General features: G+C 42.9%; 1 protein-coding gene and 1 pseudogene across 1 annotated transcript; one reads left to right on the plus strand and one right to left on the minus strand.

Annotated features, from left to right (window-relative positions):
• Positions 1–6,766: 6,766 nt before the first annotated feature.
• Positions 6,767–10,176, plus strand: LOC112589927 (putative nuclease HARBI1; annotated as a pseudogene).
• A 1,453-nt stretch (positions 10,177–11,629) lies between these two features.
• LOC112589928 (uncharacterized) lies at positions 11,630–16,636 on the minus strand. The gene is made up of 6 exons (XM_025305006.1): positions 16,539–16,636; positions 15,016–15,112; positions 14,376–14,579; positions 12,555–12,743; positions 12,174–12,279; positions 11,630–11,796 (listed from the first exon to the last, which is right to left on the minus strand). Exons 2-6 carry the CDS (start codon positions 15,016–15,018, stop codon positions 11,630–11,632), a joined length of 669 nt encoding a protein of 222 aa, XP_025160791.1. The 5' UTR covers positions 15,019–15,112; positions 16,539–16,636.
• Between the last annotated feature and the right edge of the window lie 1,009 nt (positions 16,637–17,645).

The following is a 17,645-nucleotide window of genomic DNA, read 5'->3' on the forward strand; positions in this document are numbered from 1 at the left end:
AGCGGTAATGTCCGTTGTTGTCAACGACGAGGACGTTGCAAACGTGGAAACGATGGAATACGAGGACGAGGAAAACGCGGTATCCGCACACGCATCGACGAAAAGCGAAGACGTCAGCGACGAGAACGATCGCGTGTCGATATCGCTCGTAAACGTGATTCCGTGTAATCTCTACGATCGAAGCAATTTTCTGGACTCGCGCGTCGAAGCCACCGTGTCGAGGAGCGGTTTGCGCCTGTTTCTGCACTGTTACGGATTTCTGATGTACGACAAACCGGCTAAACTGGAAGTGTTTCTTTCAAACGAGGACGCTCGAGTGAGAGACGTGGCCGCTGTGCTGAACGAATGTTCGACTATGGCCGGTTTCAAGGTGTCCCTACGCGAGCATCTGGCGCGCGTCAAGAACATGCTGGCCGATCCGAGCGTGATCGGTGCCGTCGCTCCCGAGTGCGACGAATCGACTCGGCGCAATCAACTGTACATCCTCGATGTGGCGAAACAGTCTCTCGAATACGTGTTCGCGTTCATTCGCGACTCCGATCAACTGCGTCGAAACGTCAATATGAACGAGTACTGTCGTCGCGCGCTCTTCGAACCGAACGAGCGAGCCGTCGAGGAGACTCTCGCAGCTTGGCACGATTCCGCCGGCTGCGACTTTGATCGTTGCGTATCCATCGTGCTGCGAGACGCGATAGTCACCACCGGTCTACAGACGCAATCGATGCTGTTGTTCGTGGTGCGATCTTCGCTTCTGCTGACGTATCTGGTCATGAACTTCATGGTGAGCGGCGACGCGAACGCCGTACGAATTCACGTGCGAATGCCCGATGTGCCCGATTCCGCATTGCTGGACGAATTTTGGCGGAGATGTCACCGTTTGACGGTGGACAAATTAGTGGCCACCATCATCGTGACTGTAACGCGAATGTACATAGCGTCGTGCGTGGCCTGGCCAACGCGCATTCGTGACGATAGCGCGATCTCGGTGTCGGACGTTCGAACGAGACTCGTCGGCAAGTTGCTGCGAACCAACGCAACGTCGCGAGAACGAGTCTCGGCGAAAGCTCTCGGTTGGCTGCGAGTGATGATCAGCGGTGGCGCACGTCGACGAACCTGTGCCGATGAGCGCCACGGCAAGCGACTCTACGTGCGCTTCGAAACACTGATGGACTTGTTCGAACGACTGAGTGCGAGCGTCGATTCGCTCGCGCAACCTCGAAAACCGGACTCCTCGTCGATCGACGAAACGGACGATCGCGAGATCGGAGAGCTCGGGTCGACGACGGTGCAGCTTCGAGGCGGTAGCGAGCTCGCGAATCGACAATGGACCGAATACGAGAATGAATCGCGACTGTGCGTGTCGTCGATCGTGGAGAGTATGCGCGAGCGCACGTTGTCCGGCGACCGAAGAGACTGCGACGCGTCGATAGAACGGTTCGTGGTGGATGCGAATTCGGGTTATCGAGATCGCGGAGACGATCTGGTCTCCGTTGTCCGATCCGTCGAGGCTCAGGAGGACGAGGTAGAGCTTCTGAGCGCCGACGTAGGACGGGCTCTCATGTTCGCGGTGCTGTCACTGGCGCGTTACACACCACCGTCGACGACCACCGAAGCCAACGCGTGCCACTAGGCTAAATCGGTGTTACTGGTGCAGGCGATGAGTCATCTGTTTCGCGCCAAACTAACGGCGACTCAAGTTCGCGAACTCTTCGCGTATCTCTTCGATCTGTGGCAGACGCAAATAGACATCGTGACGTTGGAGCGACTGAGCGAAATGCTCTTCACGCTGTATCGCATGTTCCACATGTCCGCGGCGGCGTTGTCCGACGAAGAACCGCAGACGACGACGGATCGGTAACGTTCGCACCTCTCGTCCGATCGTCGATCGAGCGCCGCGCGACATCGACGAGAAACACGCGCTGTGCTCTCGCGACTTAAGACAGTGACGTCGCACCGCGCGCGAAGCCGCATCATGCGTTGGTGGGATGGAGCGATCGCGACCATGCTTCGCGCGCGAAATCCCGCGCGACCGCGTCGTTTGCGCGTCGTCGCTCTGGAAACACCGGACAATGGCAAGACTTCGGTATTGCGAGATCTGTTGCTGTTGGACGACGGAGACGTCGTCGCGAGAACGTCACGACGTCGCGCCGCGCGACCAATCGTCGTGGAATCGAGACATCTATCGTGTCAGGAAGTGCTCGTGGCGCACCGATGTCAGCAAACCCTCGCTTCGGGCTCGTCCTGCAACAACGACGAATCGTCGATGACGGGCATCGAGGGATTCGCGTTCTTAGACACCGATGCGACGGACGATCCGTCGTTGTTGCAGAACGAATTGGCGCGAGGCGCGCGCTACGCGGACGCGATGCTCCGCTGGCGACGATCGCGGAGACGCGACGCGTGCGCATCGTGCGTGCGCGCGCTAGTGGGTTACGAGTTGTACGACACGTCGGTGGATCTGTGTTCGAATCGCGCGCTTGATCATTTGGCGATAGCTTACGCGAACAGCGCCGATGTGATCATCGTGGCGTACGATCCGACGAGCGAGAAGTCGCTGCGCTATACGCTGCGAACGCTTAGCGCCGTAGCCAGAACCGATGGCGAACACGCGCGATCCGTCGTACTGATCGAGTGCGATCGTCGAACGTCGCGCGCGCGATCGGCTTTCGAGGAGCGAAGACGCGACGGAGACAACGACCGGCGCTACGTCGATCCGACCGCGACGACGACACCGTTCAATGCCGAGAACGGTGCCGTGGAACGTCGAGTCAATTGCTTCTTCGCGTGCGTCGATCCAACGGTGAACAACCACGTGTTGCTGCAACGCGCATTGACCGTTGCGCTGGAGTCGGTCGTGCGCGCTCGCTACCCGACGCTGCAGTCGCTTCGCGACGCGGTAGAATCCTCGACGACGAGCGCCGACGCAAACGCGATCGCGGAGCGTCAACCCGCTCTGGACAACGCCATCAACGAGCTGACCGCAATAGACGAGGAAGAGGAGGAGGAAGCGACCGGAACGAACACGGACGCAAATCGCAACGTTGGATCGACGAGCGCGGATCGAATCGGCAGCAACGACAAGGGCGCGCTGACGAGAATATGGCGACGCGTGTGGACCGCTCCTTGGTTGGCGCATCGCGAACAAACGACGCCGACGGTTCAAGAGTAAGCGTCGATCATGTGGCCGATGATCGGTCTCTTCGCGGCGTTTCTGTTTCTGTGGTGCCTGACGTGTCGTTACAGCGACGTTGCGACTCGACGTCACCGCGACGATAGCGCCGACGAGGATCACGCGCGACACTCGCCTGGCTGAACGACTGACCGATACGACGCGACGTCCCGCGATCTCGTCTCTGCGACGTCGAGCGAACGACGCGATAAACTGTTCCGTTCGAACGCGATACTGCACCGACGACGCTGATTGCGCCGCGATGTGTCGCACGTATCACGGCCTGACGGCGCGCTGCGACTCGATCGGACACGTGTGTCGGTCCGTAGCGACGACGCCGTCGTCGCCGCCACCACCGATCGCGAACGATCCTCGCGGTGATCGATCGGATGCCGCGCGCTGCGACTCGAAGCGAGGGGAGTACGCGATGTTAGTCGGCTACTCGAGTCTGGGCGTCGTGCTGTGGCGATGTACGGTCGCTTCAACGACGAAAAGTTTTGCGAGAACGGCGCGTTCAATGTGAACGCGACGCTCCGCGAACCGTCATATCGCGATTGCTCATGTCCACCAGGTTCAACACTTCTGATCAAACGCACCGCCGATGCGTACGACGCGCTGTTGCCTCATTGCGTGGACGAGAGTACGGATCATTTTTACGCCGAGGACATGATCACTCCCGATAGCAACGATTCGAGCGACGACTCGGTAAACGATACCTCGGTCGCGGCGTAACAAAAGAGTATCATTGTTCCGTCGTCCCGAGAATCATCATTCGTTGTCTCGTGTACATCCGCGCTATCGCTCCATTCTCCGGTACGTCGATGATCCTCGAGTCACGTAGCTCTAGTCGCTGAGCGAACTCGGTCGAGTAGAGTTTAGTCGTCTCGCGATTGGACCACCGAACCGGTAGCGACTCTTCCGGGCGAAGATGTGACATCGTAACGACGCGTCGTCGTGCGAACGCGCGCGGTTCGCTGGAAACGACGATAACAAGAAGATTAGCCGTCATGGCGACGCGATCGACGACGATCACCGGCAAGAATTGACCGACGTGTTGGAGGTGATAACCAGAAGTGAGTGTCCATGCGTGTACCGAATCGAACGAATGAATCGCGCGCGGTGTCATCACCCCCCTTTTTTCGTTTCCTCGTCAGATCTGAACAACACCGACTGCGCCGCTTGCCGCGACGAGGAGCGATCGTCGAGGAGTGACGCCGCGAGAGGACCGCTCGAGCAACGTCGACGCCGAAACCGACGACGAGGTTCCTCCGTCGCGTCGTCTCGATGTCTCGGACGATGGAACTATCGTGCTCGCTGTTACCGAAGCGAACTCCAGGAATCGTCGAAAGCTGAAGATACGGTTCGCTCCAGGATCCGAGCCATCGAGACCGATCTGCTCGCGGTGAGACACGCGTGCGACTGCGACATGTGTCACGAACTGCACTTTTTTTCGACGCATGAACGCCGAGCCATCGAGGAATTGGCCGACGCGGTCTTCGCGCTCGCTGGTAACGACATCGTCGACGAGGAATGTTGCGGGTTCGTCGACGACACGTATCGCGCGGTGTTTTCGCCCACTTCGGCGCGCTTTAGAGCTCTGAGACGCAGTTTCTCGCAAGACACCCTGTCGATACTGCGCGATGCGTCGTATTTCGATTCGTCGACGCGCGCACCGATGGAGCAGTAAAGAACTGCGATGGTGTGCCACATTGATGCTCTTTTATTCGTCCTCACAGATTGTACGAACGATCACAATCGACACATCGTGAATTTCCCCCCTCAGACGGGAACTAAGACGACGATCCGTTCGATTTCGTTATGACAGCACCGGTTTCAGCGTTTTCACCGCTCGCACTCGCTCGTTCGTTGCTATGGTTACTGACGATAACGACGATTCTCTGCTGCGCGACGCGCTACGTCGCGACGAGATTCGCGCGCGCCCGCGAACTCGATCATAGAATCGTGCCGCTGCGAATGTTGCACGATTACGCGAGATCCGTTGTCGCTTTCGACGTCGGGAGCGACGACGACGACGACGACGACGACAACGACGAATCGTTGGAGCGAGCGCTGGTGCATCAGGTTTATGATTTCGCGAACAGGCGAATCGTTCTGCTGCGCACCGACGGCATCGACACAACGATCGAACGCTCGTTCGCGATTCCAGACACCAATCGATATCACGTGCGATTCGTATCGACGCGGGTGTTGAATCGTCGTTATCGCATCAACGCGCATCGTCGCGCCGACGACGAACCGCTTGTCCTGACGGATCTGGTGAACGCTCTGGATCGTCGCGACGCGACGAACCTCGACGTCACCGAGCGAGACTTCGAACGGCTCCTCGCGAACGCGCCGCTCGCATGGGGCGATTGTCGATTGCGCGTCTCCATCGAACCGTCCAACATCGTCGCGCTGCGTTTCGCCGGTGACGACGAGAACGACGCGATTCGATTGCGAGTGCCCGAACACCTCGAGTGCGACCCGACGTCGCGCGACGACGGGTCCGTGCATCTCGAATTTCGCGCGGCGCCCACCGCCGGGCCGTGCGGCGACGCTGACCGCGTTCGCTACGGCGATTACTTGTCGCTGTACGTCAACAGCGACTCCATGCCGGCGAAACACTCGCCCGAATACCGACGAGTGGTGCCGTATCTGCGTTGGTTGTGCGGCAGCGTGGACGACACGACACCGACGATCGTGTCGGTGCGGTCGCGCGATGGCGCGAACGAGACAAGTCGCTGATTCGTCGACGCGTTCGTTAGCGTTCGCGTTTCGTCGTTGTCGTTTCCGCGGTTCTCGCCGTTGCCTCGTGAGGACGTTTCGTTCGCGCGGGCGACGCGCGCGATCTCGTCGACGTCGCGACGACGACCGGCGCGTTCTCCTCGGCCGATACGGAATCGTCATCGCGCGAAAACGAATCGCGCGACGGCGAAGTTGCGGCGGTCGCGCGAATCGCGTCCTGCGATCTTTTCACCCCGTCGGCCAGGTGTTCCGCGCCTCGCAGTACCGCTTCGGCGTGAGAACTCCCGTATGCTCGCGGGATCGAACGTCATCAGCAGCGACAGCGTCAACGCGCACAGACTCTTGGCGCAACATCGCTTCAACATTCGTCGCACCGACTCGACGGTTCACGCCATTCTGCGATCGTCGAGCCCGTTAATGAGTCGAGTTAGCTGCAACGTTCCGACTAGATGCGAGCACACGCGCAGACGATCGCTCGTAGCGATCGATTGATACGTGTTGTACGCCACGGTCAGCGATTGTCCGACCAGCACATCGTACACCTGTCGGTCCAGATCATGTCGCTGAGAATACTGTATCGTACCGAACATCGTGGACACGACAATCGGTCGTTCGTACGGTTCGATCGCCTCGCGCCATCGATCTCTGTCGAATAGTAGCTCGTACAATTGCGTGATCTCGGGATTGCGCCCGATCTGCGATACCATATTCTGCAGCTCATCGAAGATGATCGGCGACAGGTTCCATATGTCTACCATAAGTTCGCGCACGCACTCCACCACAGAGCGCAACCATACGACCTCAGCCATGAGTTCACCGTCGCGCGGAGACGACGAACGCGTTGACCGCCGATGATCTCGTCGCGCGACCGATCGACGACGGCAACGCGGGCTCGTCCCTGGGGTGCTATTCTGTACATGCCTACCGACAGTTGTCGGTGTCGTTAACAGCGTCGGTCGACAAATATGAATAAATGCGATTCTGTACCACTCTTAACGACAAATGTTTAACGATACTTATCGTTAATATATGACAAATCTCGTTAAATTTAACGTGACGGAAACGTTCTACCGACAAATTTCGAAGGAAAATATATGTTCTTTTTAACTACAGTTTTGTTCGGAAATTCGCTGTCGGTAGGCTTATAGTGCGTGGGCGCCTAAAACAAACGCAAGCTTAGAATGAAGAACAAAACCTAAAAAGGAATAAAGATTGTAGCTTGTAAAAGTGAGTATTTCCCAGATATTGTTTTATATATATATACCTAATATATAATAAAAATATATTGCAAATATCGCATATGCATATATATATACATATTTAAAGTGCAATGTTTTCCTTATTTTTTAAGTCATTTGGAAAAGATATGCAAATGCTATTACGTAGGTTAAAGTATGTGACATATTACTTTTTATACAGATAAAATAGTATAGTATAATATTAAATAAAGGTTAAGTAAGAGTCGACATAGATCTTGTTATTAAAATATATATATGAGTATTCAAATATTACACGATTAACATATCTATGAAGGTTAAATACTAATGTATATGATAATACAATAATGCAAAGTTATTGCTTTATTTAACAAAACTTAGAAAATTTTATCTGGCAAATAATAGGCAATTATTAGTATAAAATTAAAATTAAAAACATTTTCATGACACAAATAACTACTTATGATTTTAAAGACATAAGTGCTTATCAAACTTGAAGAAAACTTCTGTGACAGCACATAATATTTAAAATATTTAATATAACTTTTTAAATATTTATTAATATTATGTCTATCTTTTTACCATTGTCTTGTCGAGTATTGACTACTTCATGAGTGAATAGGTAAAGTGAATAGAAATCACTTAACACAAGGGTCAGATTATATTTCAGATATTACTTACTTTACTATTTCTGATATATTTTCTGCACTTTGACTATGCGTGTTTTCTTTAATATAATCTAAATGAAATCTTAAAGATAAAGAAAAATCTTAAAAGAAATCTTAAAAGAAATCTTAAAAGATCATTGTTATTTTAGCTGAATTTCTTGTTTTAAGAAATATATATATTTTGTTATAGCATTGCAAAATGAAGGCAGAAGGATTCCTAGCATGGGATATTTTATATTTGGAGCATCGCATGAGGCGTTTAGAACGTCGTATGGAGAGAAAGAATTGGAGAGAATTGCATGATCCTTTTGATCTCCGCAATATCGAATTTCTCAAGTTATATAGACTAAGTCCAGAGATCGTAATAGATTTAATTGAAACATTAAGACCAAGATTGGAACATGAGCGACCAGGTGGTCTTAGTCCTGAACGTCAGGTATATAGAATACTTTATGTTACATCTTTACACAAATTAATTTTTTTAAATGTGCTCTATTTTGCCAAAAATAGTGATTTTGAAAGCTTTGTATATAAAACACAAGTGATAAAATAAAAATAATTTTTTAAAAGCATAATATTTTTTAATTTGTTACAAATTTATAAATATTTTTTATAGGTTTTAGCCACTTTAAGGTTTTATGCTGTTGGATGTTTTCAAAGTGCTATAGGAGAACAATGGGATATTGCAATAAGCCAGCCTTCTGTTGGCCGCTGTATACGAAAAGTAACTGACGCAATAAATGATCTTCTACGACAATGGGTACGATTCCCATGACAGATGGCGAACGTCAAGTCGCCCGGGAAAAGTTTAGGATTGCTTCACAACCGTTTATAGTGCAATTGGAGCCATCGATTGCACTTATATAAACATTAAAGGGCCAAAAGAGCACGAAGAAGCATACGTGAATCACTGGAGTGACCATACTCTCAACGTTCAAATAGTATGTACTACATCAAATAAATATTTTAATTAGTAAGTATTTTCATCTTATGTGAAAATTTAATTATTAAAAGTTTTAATTGTTATATCTTTAATTTTTGTAAAAAGTTTTAAAATTTTAATATTTTTAATTTAGTTCTAAGATTATAAAACTTTTGATTGTAATTTATTTTATATTTTGCTCATAATTTTAATTTATTTTATATAAATGTATTTGTAAAAATTTTAATTAATAATATTTTTCCTTACGAGTAATGTATATGTAATTTAAGTACCATGTAGTGACATAATTGTTTAATATTATTATTTCACGGACATTTTAGTTCGGTTTTATTGGTAGTTTATATTTTAAATGTACATAATATATATATGTAATATAATATTTAATTATACTCAATGACATTTTAATTACGCTTAATGACATTTATGAAATACTATACCTTTTTAAAATATAAATATGATATATACATGTAAGAAATAAATATTTTCATGTTATTCAGATCTGTGATCCTGATTTAAAAATATTGAATGTAAATGCGCGATATCCAGGTGCACGACACGATACTTATATTTGGTCAAATTCTCCTTTACGATGTATAATGGAACGAAGATATAATAATGGAGAACGCAATACTTGGTTAATTGGTAAGCTAAACGTAATCACGAAATAGTGATAATTAAAGCTTTTGATCTTTCATGTCGAATTAAAGAATGATTTGGGATAAAAGGGTCTGTTTGATGATGAGACTTTCATTCGCCGCGTAAATTAAAATCGAAAAATACATTCGATACGTATGTTAACATTGTTAGACAATATTATCTTCCCAAAAAGTTTTAAATATTCCTATCATTGCCGTAACTGGCTGTCATTAGCCTTACTTGATTGTATATCATTAGAACCTTTGCATTTTGTTATTTTAAAGTTTTTTAATTTTATTATTTTTTATTATTTCATTACATTTCATTATTTTATTATATATTATCATCTTATTATTTTATTATTATTAACAGGTGATGATGGATATAGCTTAGAGCCATGGTTAATGACACCTCTAAAACATGAAATACCAAATACACCTAGGTTTCAATATAACGAGGATCTGTGCAGCGCTAGATCGTGCGTGGAACGTCTATTTGGCGTCTGGAAATCCGTGTTCAGGTGTTTATCTGCCCAGAAGCGTTTAATGTATGAGCCAGGTATGGCTGGTAAAATTATTAACGCATGTGCCGTGTTACACAACATGAGGATTGCTCATCGTATACAAGACGAAGAATTAAATGAAATGCATGAAAACTTGTATCACGTTAACAGACCAAATAGAGCTGTGGAGTATGACGACAGAGGTTATGCGTATCAAGGGCGGGCACTTGCCATACGTATTCAGGAGAGTTTTATTGCTCGGCATTATGGGAGAATATAAAAAAATTATTTCTCTAAACACGTACATAGTTATTATTTAAATTCTTTTGTATTACATATTGTATTTGTATTATATATTATATATTATATTATATGTTATAGTTTTAAAATAAACAATATATCTATAATATAAAGTGTGTAACATTTTTAACCATAACATATAATAAGTTATAAAGATATAAAAACGTTCTTATATTATGTGATTATGACGTATTAATTGAATAGTATTTTTTCCATTAATTTATGCATATTATCTAAAGTTGTAATCAGTTTTTCGTCTACTTCTAATCTTCTTTCCTCCATTAAAAATCTTTTTTCTTCCAAGGTGTTCTGTACACGTACATTTTCTGCTTGCATCATTGCAGCATCAGTTTGCTTTATTGAAGCCTCCGCAAACAACTGTAACAAAAAATATCAGTTATTATGAAATTAACAATTATTTCTTTTCACTTTAATATTTTAGATTACTCTTAATTATTACTTGAAATTTGTCTTAGTTCAGATTAATCAGATTTCAAATTCAAATATTTTATTTAAATCATATAATACATGCAACATTAAAACTATGACGAGTTAAAGAACTCTAAATTTAAATCAAAGTATCTCAGTATCCTAAGTTTAAATAACAATTATTATATTGATTTAATTTAACAAACATTAAGCAACACTTATATAACTGTTACTTATAATTTCCCTTACTAAACAATGTTATTGCTACATAACATGCACGTTATATTGCATTCACGTTGTTAAGTGTAAAATTGTAATTAAATTATGTTACTGTTACTTGATGTTTGTTGCAATGGAATTAGAAGGGAGAAAATGCATGCTCCAAATTTGTGTACACGACATTGAGATAAAGAAATATATTTACAACTTGTAATAAACTAAGCACACTTACTAAATACTACGAACAATTTCCTTTTGTTCTAACAATAAATTGCCATAAAATTATCGTGATATACAATACTTTTTAACCCATTTTTCTCATTCTGTAACGTTAATTTAATAGTAACTTATTGATTATTGGAGCAAAAAGAAAACATTTGTAATATTTTATAGTGTACTTAATCAATAGTATCTGTTATTTTTGCGATATATTTCTTTATTTTAACGTACTTTGGAATTTAGAGCATCTTATCGCTTCTAATGTCACAATTATAATTACATCACAAAAAAAGATTAGTTTTAATATACTTTATGCAATAATAAAAATACTATCTGTAGAGCTCTAGCGTGATTTTCAGCAATTTCTGTAAATTTTTCTCGAGCTTGTTGTAGCTCGACGCTTATATGTTTACTACTTCTCTCTGCAAAAATAAGTAAATAAAAAATAAAAAATATCTTTTTGAAATACATAACAAAATATTACAACCATTTTAGAAGCAAATGTGTCACATTGGAATATAGTTCCTGTGGAATATACAAATATAAATATATATTGCACATTATATAAATTTACACTTACTATTATATATTTCCTTCTTTTTTTGTTGCAGTCTCTTTGATGTTGCCTCTTTTTAAGCCTGTCGGCCTTTTCGTTGTAGTGTCTTCATTATTTAAACATTGCATAACATCATTATATGTCAAATCGTTTCCGTTACTTGTATTAGTCTCCATTATTTCAAAAACGTTATCTAAACACGTATGTATAAAGAAGAAATATAGTTTGCAATATATAGAATATAATAATAAACTTGAGTTTATATGTCATTAGATTATTATATAATAGTATGCAGCAAACATCAAATAATAGTACCATAAATATTAGTTATAATTTCCTATTCAACAATGTAAATGCGATATAACACGTGTGTTGTATAACAGTTTCATTGTTGAGTGAAATAAACTGTTATATAAATATTATTTCATATTTGCTAAGTATAAAATATATATGTAATAATCTCTTATTGTATGTATGTGCGTATATGTATATGTGTGAATGCGCGTACATGCGTGTAAGTGCGAGAAAAAGAGTATCCATGTGTAATAGAATGAGTGAGTGAACCATTACCGATATCTGCGTTTTTTTCCATATTCCAAATTTCACTTATAGACGTCGTCTCTAGTGGAATGTTTAGAACATCATCGTTCCCATGTCCTAGTTGAAGTTGATGTTTCTAAAAATATATATAAAATACATTCCTATAAGGAAATACATTAAATAGCATTAAAAATACTTATATATTACTATATATATTACATTGTACTATACATTTGTTCTTTAATACTGCATTGGAACTTTGTACCTTTTCTTTCCAGTGTTCAAATATATACTTACTTCAATCCAAATGCAGAAAGTGCAATATAATGTAGTGAAAATTAACTTCATATCTACAAAAAAAAATGTAATACAAAAGTATTTACTTATATAAGTAAAGAAATATGAATGTACCTCTTGTTCTGGAGTACTGTCCGGACAATCATGTGCACCTTCAACATATTGTAGCCCCATACAGGCAACAATACGTTGTTGCAAATTATCGAGACTTTCTGAATTCAATGGAAAATTTCCTGTCCGATTCCTTTCATAGCGTAATTTTGCTGCTTTCTTTGAAGCGTTACTTTTTAAATCACGCCAAACCTAAAAATTACATGAATATAGATAATAATATTATATTCTTCAAATATCATGTCAACATTACTATAACTTAATCAACAATAACATTATATTAATACTATTATTAATTCCCACTCCAGCAATATAAATGAAATATAATGTATTAAATTGCTCAGAGAATCTGTAAATAAAATTAAAGTATTGGGTGAGTGCAAAAGTTCGTGCGGAGTTTGTGAGTAAAAGTCACACAGTGATTAGGCAAACAAAAATCTTTGTTCAATCAATGATATATTCTCCATCGTTTTCTATAATCTTTTTCCAACGTTCTGGCAGCATACGGATGCCTCGATCATAAAAACTGCACGGTTTAGATTCGAAGAACGAAGAGACGCCGTTTTTTAAGGCCTCCAAAGAGTCAAAGTTTTTTCCATTTAAATAATTTTGCAATGACCGGAACAAGTGATAGTCAGATGGTGCGATATCAGGAGAATACGGTGGATGCGTTAAGACATCCCATTTCAGGCTCTTCAGTTTGCGCAGCGTCTTTTTCGAAACGTGTGGTCTGGCGTTGTCGTGATGAAAGACGACTCCCTTGCGATTTGACAAAATCGGACGTTTCTCTTTTATTTCTCGATTCAGATTGGTTAATTGGCGACAGTACTTGTCCGAATCAATCGTTTCGCCAGCGGGGAGAAGCTCGAAATAGATTATGCCCTTGCAATCCCACCAAACACAGAGCATCACCTTCATCGGGTACAAACTGGCCTTTGGCATTGCGTCACCATGCTCACCTGATTGTTTCCATGTCCGTTTGTGCTGAACATTGTTGTAGAGGACCCATTTCTCATCGCCCGTCACTAGTCGATCCAAAAACGACTCGTTATTGAGCCGCCCGAGTAAAGAAACGGCTGCAGAAATTCGCTTGATTTTGTTCTTCTCGGTCAGCAAATGGGGCACCCATATATCGAGCTTCAAATCGAATTCCATCTTTTTTAAACGCCGAAAAGCGGTTGATCGGTCAACGTTTAGTGCTGTAGCAACTTCTTCTGTTGAAATTCGCGGATTATTGAGCACTAAAGTACGCAAAACATCGTCATCAATGTCAGAAGGTCGACCAGAGCGTGGCTTGTCTTCAAGGTTAAATTCTCCGCGCCGAAATTTAGCAAACCATTTTTCCACAGTTTGTTTAGCTGGTGCTTCATCCTGATAAACATCCTGAATGTTTTTTACGGCTGCGGCAACGTTTATTCCCTTCCGAAACTCGTAAAGCGTAACATGCCGTAAATGCACCTTATCGATACTCATTTTTAAAGTGATATTTCTCGAAGCAGTTTGTATGAAAACAAATGATTTTTTTTTTAATAACAGCTGAAGACGTCATCTTTCCAACGTTATATAATATGTAGATGGAAGTATTAATGACAACACTTTACGATGCTTATAACTCCATCTATTGAAACTCCGCACGAACTTTTGCACTCACCCAATACTAATAGTAGCATTTACTTAGTACTAAAATATTAAGTAAGTAAAATTAAAGATATATTATTAACTAAACTAATGTATTAACTTAACTAATGTATTAACTAATATATTATTAACTAAACTAATGTATTAAGAATTTTCATGAAATACATGTTATAATCAAATACTTACTGTCTGCCACTGCTTCAATGTTTTCTTATTGCCTGCAGGCAATGCATTAAGCATTTCTGCCAACTGCTCCCATTGTTTAGCGTGATGGATTTTACAATCTTTAGTTAAATACTTATTTGTGGCAAATTCTGAATGTGACTCCATATATTTTACCAATTCTTCATATTGAGCTGTCGTTGTCTTTACGAACGGCTTTTCTTCAAACTAAATAAAAAAACATTGAAATTTAATTCTATACAAAAATACATATCATACGTAAGTATCATAAAACTATGACACATATACAATAAGATAAAAATACAAATATTATCCCAACATAATAAATTGAAACAATTTTTTATTAATATATACTAATTTTTACCCACATACTACTAAAAATACTGCAAGATCTGCAGGCAATATAAACAGAATAAAATTTATTGTTTTGTAACCAAGTAAACACCAATCGACAGTAATAATTTCAATGTTAACATTTCCTATTTAATAATGTAAATGCAATATAACATATATATTATTTCGCATTTACATTGTTAAATGGAAAATAATAATATTGATGTAATGTTATTGTTGATTAGTATTTATTGAAATTACTAACATGCATTTTAAATATATATACAGCAGATTTTTATTCTGTTTTTACCATCAATTTTCTGTTGAATGATTTGATAAGAAGTTAATGAAGTAGATGTCTTTAATATTCATTTTGTTCCTCAACGACAAGTAGCTGCCATCCTTTTCTTCAACAGAACAATATTAAAAATATCAACACATATATCAGGTGTAGTAAAAAGAAATCCATTATTTTTGCATGAAATTGAAGGCTTTAATTACCATAATTAGAATGATCCGATTTAGGTCAAATATGCGCCGTTTTGTTCGATAACTTGTTGCCATTTTGAAAGTAATTTCATTATGCCTCTCTCGTAGAAGCCCTATTGGCAAAAAATTGAGACAGTCGATTTTCACAAGCCTCTCTTGAAGCGAATTTTTCACTAGCAAAATTGTTCGCCATGGACAGGAACAGATGGTAATCACTTGGTGCCAGATCCGGACTATAAGGTGGATGCATAAGAACCTCCTAACCAAGCTCCCGGAGCTTCTGGCGAGTCACTATCGATGTGTGTGGCCTGGCGTTGTCCTGATGGAACACAATTCCTCTCCTATTAGCCAAAGCTGGCCGCTTCTGGGCGATTGCTTCCTTCAGACGATCCAATTGTTGACAGTACAGTTCCGAGTTAAGTTGCTTCGCGTAGAGGAGCAGCTCATAGTAGATAATTCCCTGCCAATCCCACCAAACACACAGAAAAACCTTCCTGGCCGTCAATCCTGGCTTGGCCACCGTTTCCGCCGGCTCACCGCGATTCGACCACGACCGTTTTCGCTTGACGTTGTCGTAAGTAATCCACTTTTCATCACCAGTGACCAACCGCTTCAGAAATGGGTCGATTTTGTTGCGATTCAGCAGCGATTCGCAGATGGAAATTCGGTCCATGAGGTTTTTTTTCGTTAACTCGTGTGGCACCCATACATCGAGCTTCTTTTTGTATCCAGCCTTATTCAAATGGTTCCAAACGGTTTTTTGTGCAATCTTTAGCTCTTGGGCAATCGAAACAGTGCTTACATGACGGTCGGACTCGACAATGTCCATGATTTTATCGATATTTTCGACAATTGGCCTTCCAGTGCGTGGTGCATCTTTGACATCGAAATTACCGGAACGGAATCGACGAAACCAAAATTGCGCGTGATTGGCTGTTACAGTATCAGGACCATAAACACTATTCACATTTTCAGCCGCCTGGCTTGCATTTTCGCCTTTATCGAAGAAACACTGTAAAATATAGCGTATTTTCTCTTTGCTAGTGTCCATTTTTGACGCGCGTTCAAACAAAACTGAGTCAATTAATCACAAAACTGTCAGAAAAATTTTTTTAGTACGAAATCTCATCTTTCTAACGCCATCTAGTGGAACCCGATCGGACTTATACAACGCGAGATACCGATAACTAAAGCCATCTATTGGAAAAATAATGGATTTCTTTTTACTACACCTGATATATCAACACAGAAAAGTTATAATATAGAATCATTATTAGTAGAAAACGTTTAATTGATCCTATATTATTTCTTTTCCGTTTCTTATTATATTTTTTATACACTTACATTTCTTTTGAATTCATTTTGTTCTATTCTTTCACTCTATTCTTTCACTCACTATATTATTATCAATACTAACTTCTGATTCAACTTCGAATTCTGATTCAATAAGTGACTCTGAGCAGAGCTGTTACATTCTATCTCCTACGCCAGTCAACGATTATGAAAGTAAAAGGAAAACAAGGACAACATGTACGCAGTCCCACATCCCACGATCAAAAATGTGCGTAGTTACGGGAACCACATCCAACCGCCACGGAGGCGTACAAAAAACTAATACTATCATATAGTATGTACTGACATAGATGAATTCCTTGCTGCTAATAATTTCATGCTAATACTTTTAGAGCTTTAATTCTATTGGCTGAAAACAATTTTTCTTCATCTTTTGATCTTGTCTGTACATTATCGATAAAGTCATACCGATGACTGTTCAGAATAAGCTTCATCTACCTTTGTCGGTCGCACAAGCGACAACTATCGTTACCATACCGAACCGACAGTTTTCGGTAAGCATATACAGAATAGCACCCCTGCTCGTCCCGATCGTCAAGCTCGCGATCGGTGCTGATTCCGCCGCCGAACAGAGACGCCAATACATCCATGGTTGAGACAACGAAGGACGCGATCGATGCAGAAACAACATGATCATGAGGGCGCGAAACGTCGCTCCGTGAGAATCGAACCGGACGGCGCGGTACGAAAACGACGACGTCATCGTTACACGCTGTTCGACAGATCGATTCGATGTCTCAAGTGTTGCCTGCCGATTGAAACTCGCCTGTCGTGCACTTACTACAGATCGTCCAGAACGCGAATCGTGATCGGTCGAAGGATGCCCTGGCTATCGATCAGAGTGACGCCATCGCCGTCGTCCGCCGGTCAAACGGCTACGGACTTTAACGAGAACAACGCGGATGCTCGGGTCGCGATGAACGTCGTGACGAACGACAACGAATCGACGACTCGTTGCTCGAGATCGATAGCGATTTTCGGGCCGCGACGGTCACCGCCGATCCGCCGACCGACGACCGTGCGAGCGACGGCGAGGATGACGACGAAACGCGCGACGACTCGATGGTTCGACTGTCCTTCAGCGTCAGACTGTGATCT

Source organism: Harpegnathos saltator, unplaced genomic scaffold (genome assembly GCF_003227715.2).
Source record: "Harpegnathos saltator strain DR-91 unplaced genomic scaffold, Hsal_v8.6 scaffold66, whole genome shotgun sequence".
NCBI lineage: Eukaryota > Metazoa > Arthropoda > Insecta > Hymenoptera > Formicidae > Harpegnathos > Harpegnathos saltator.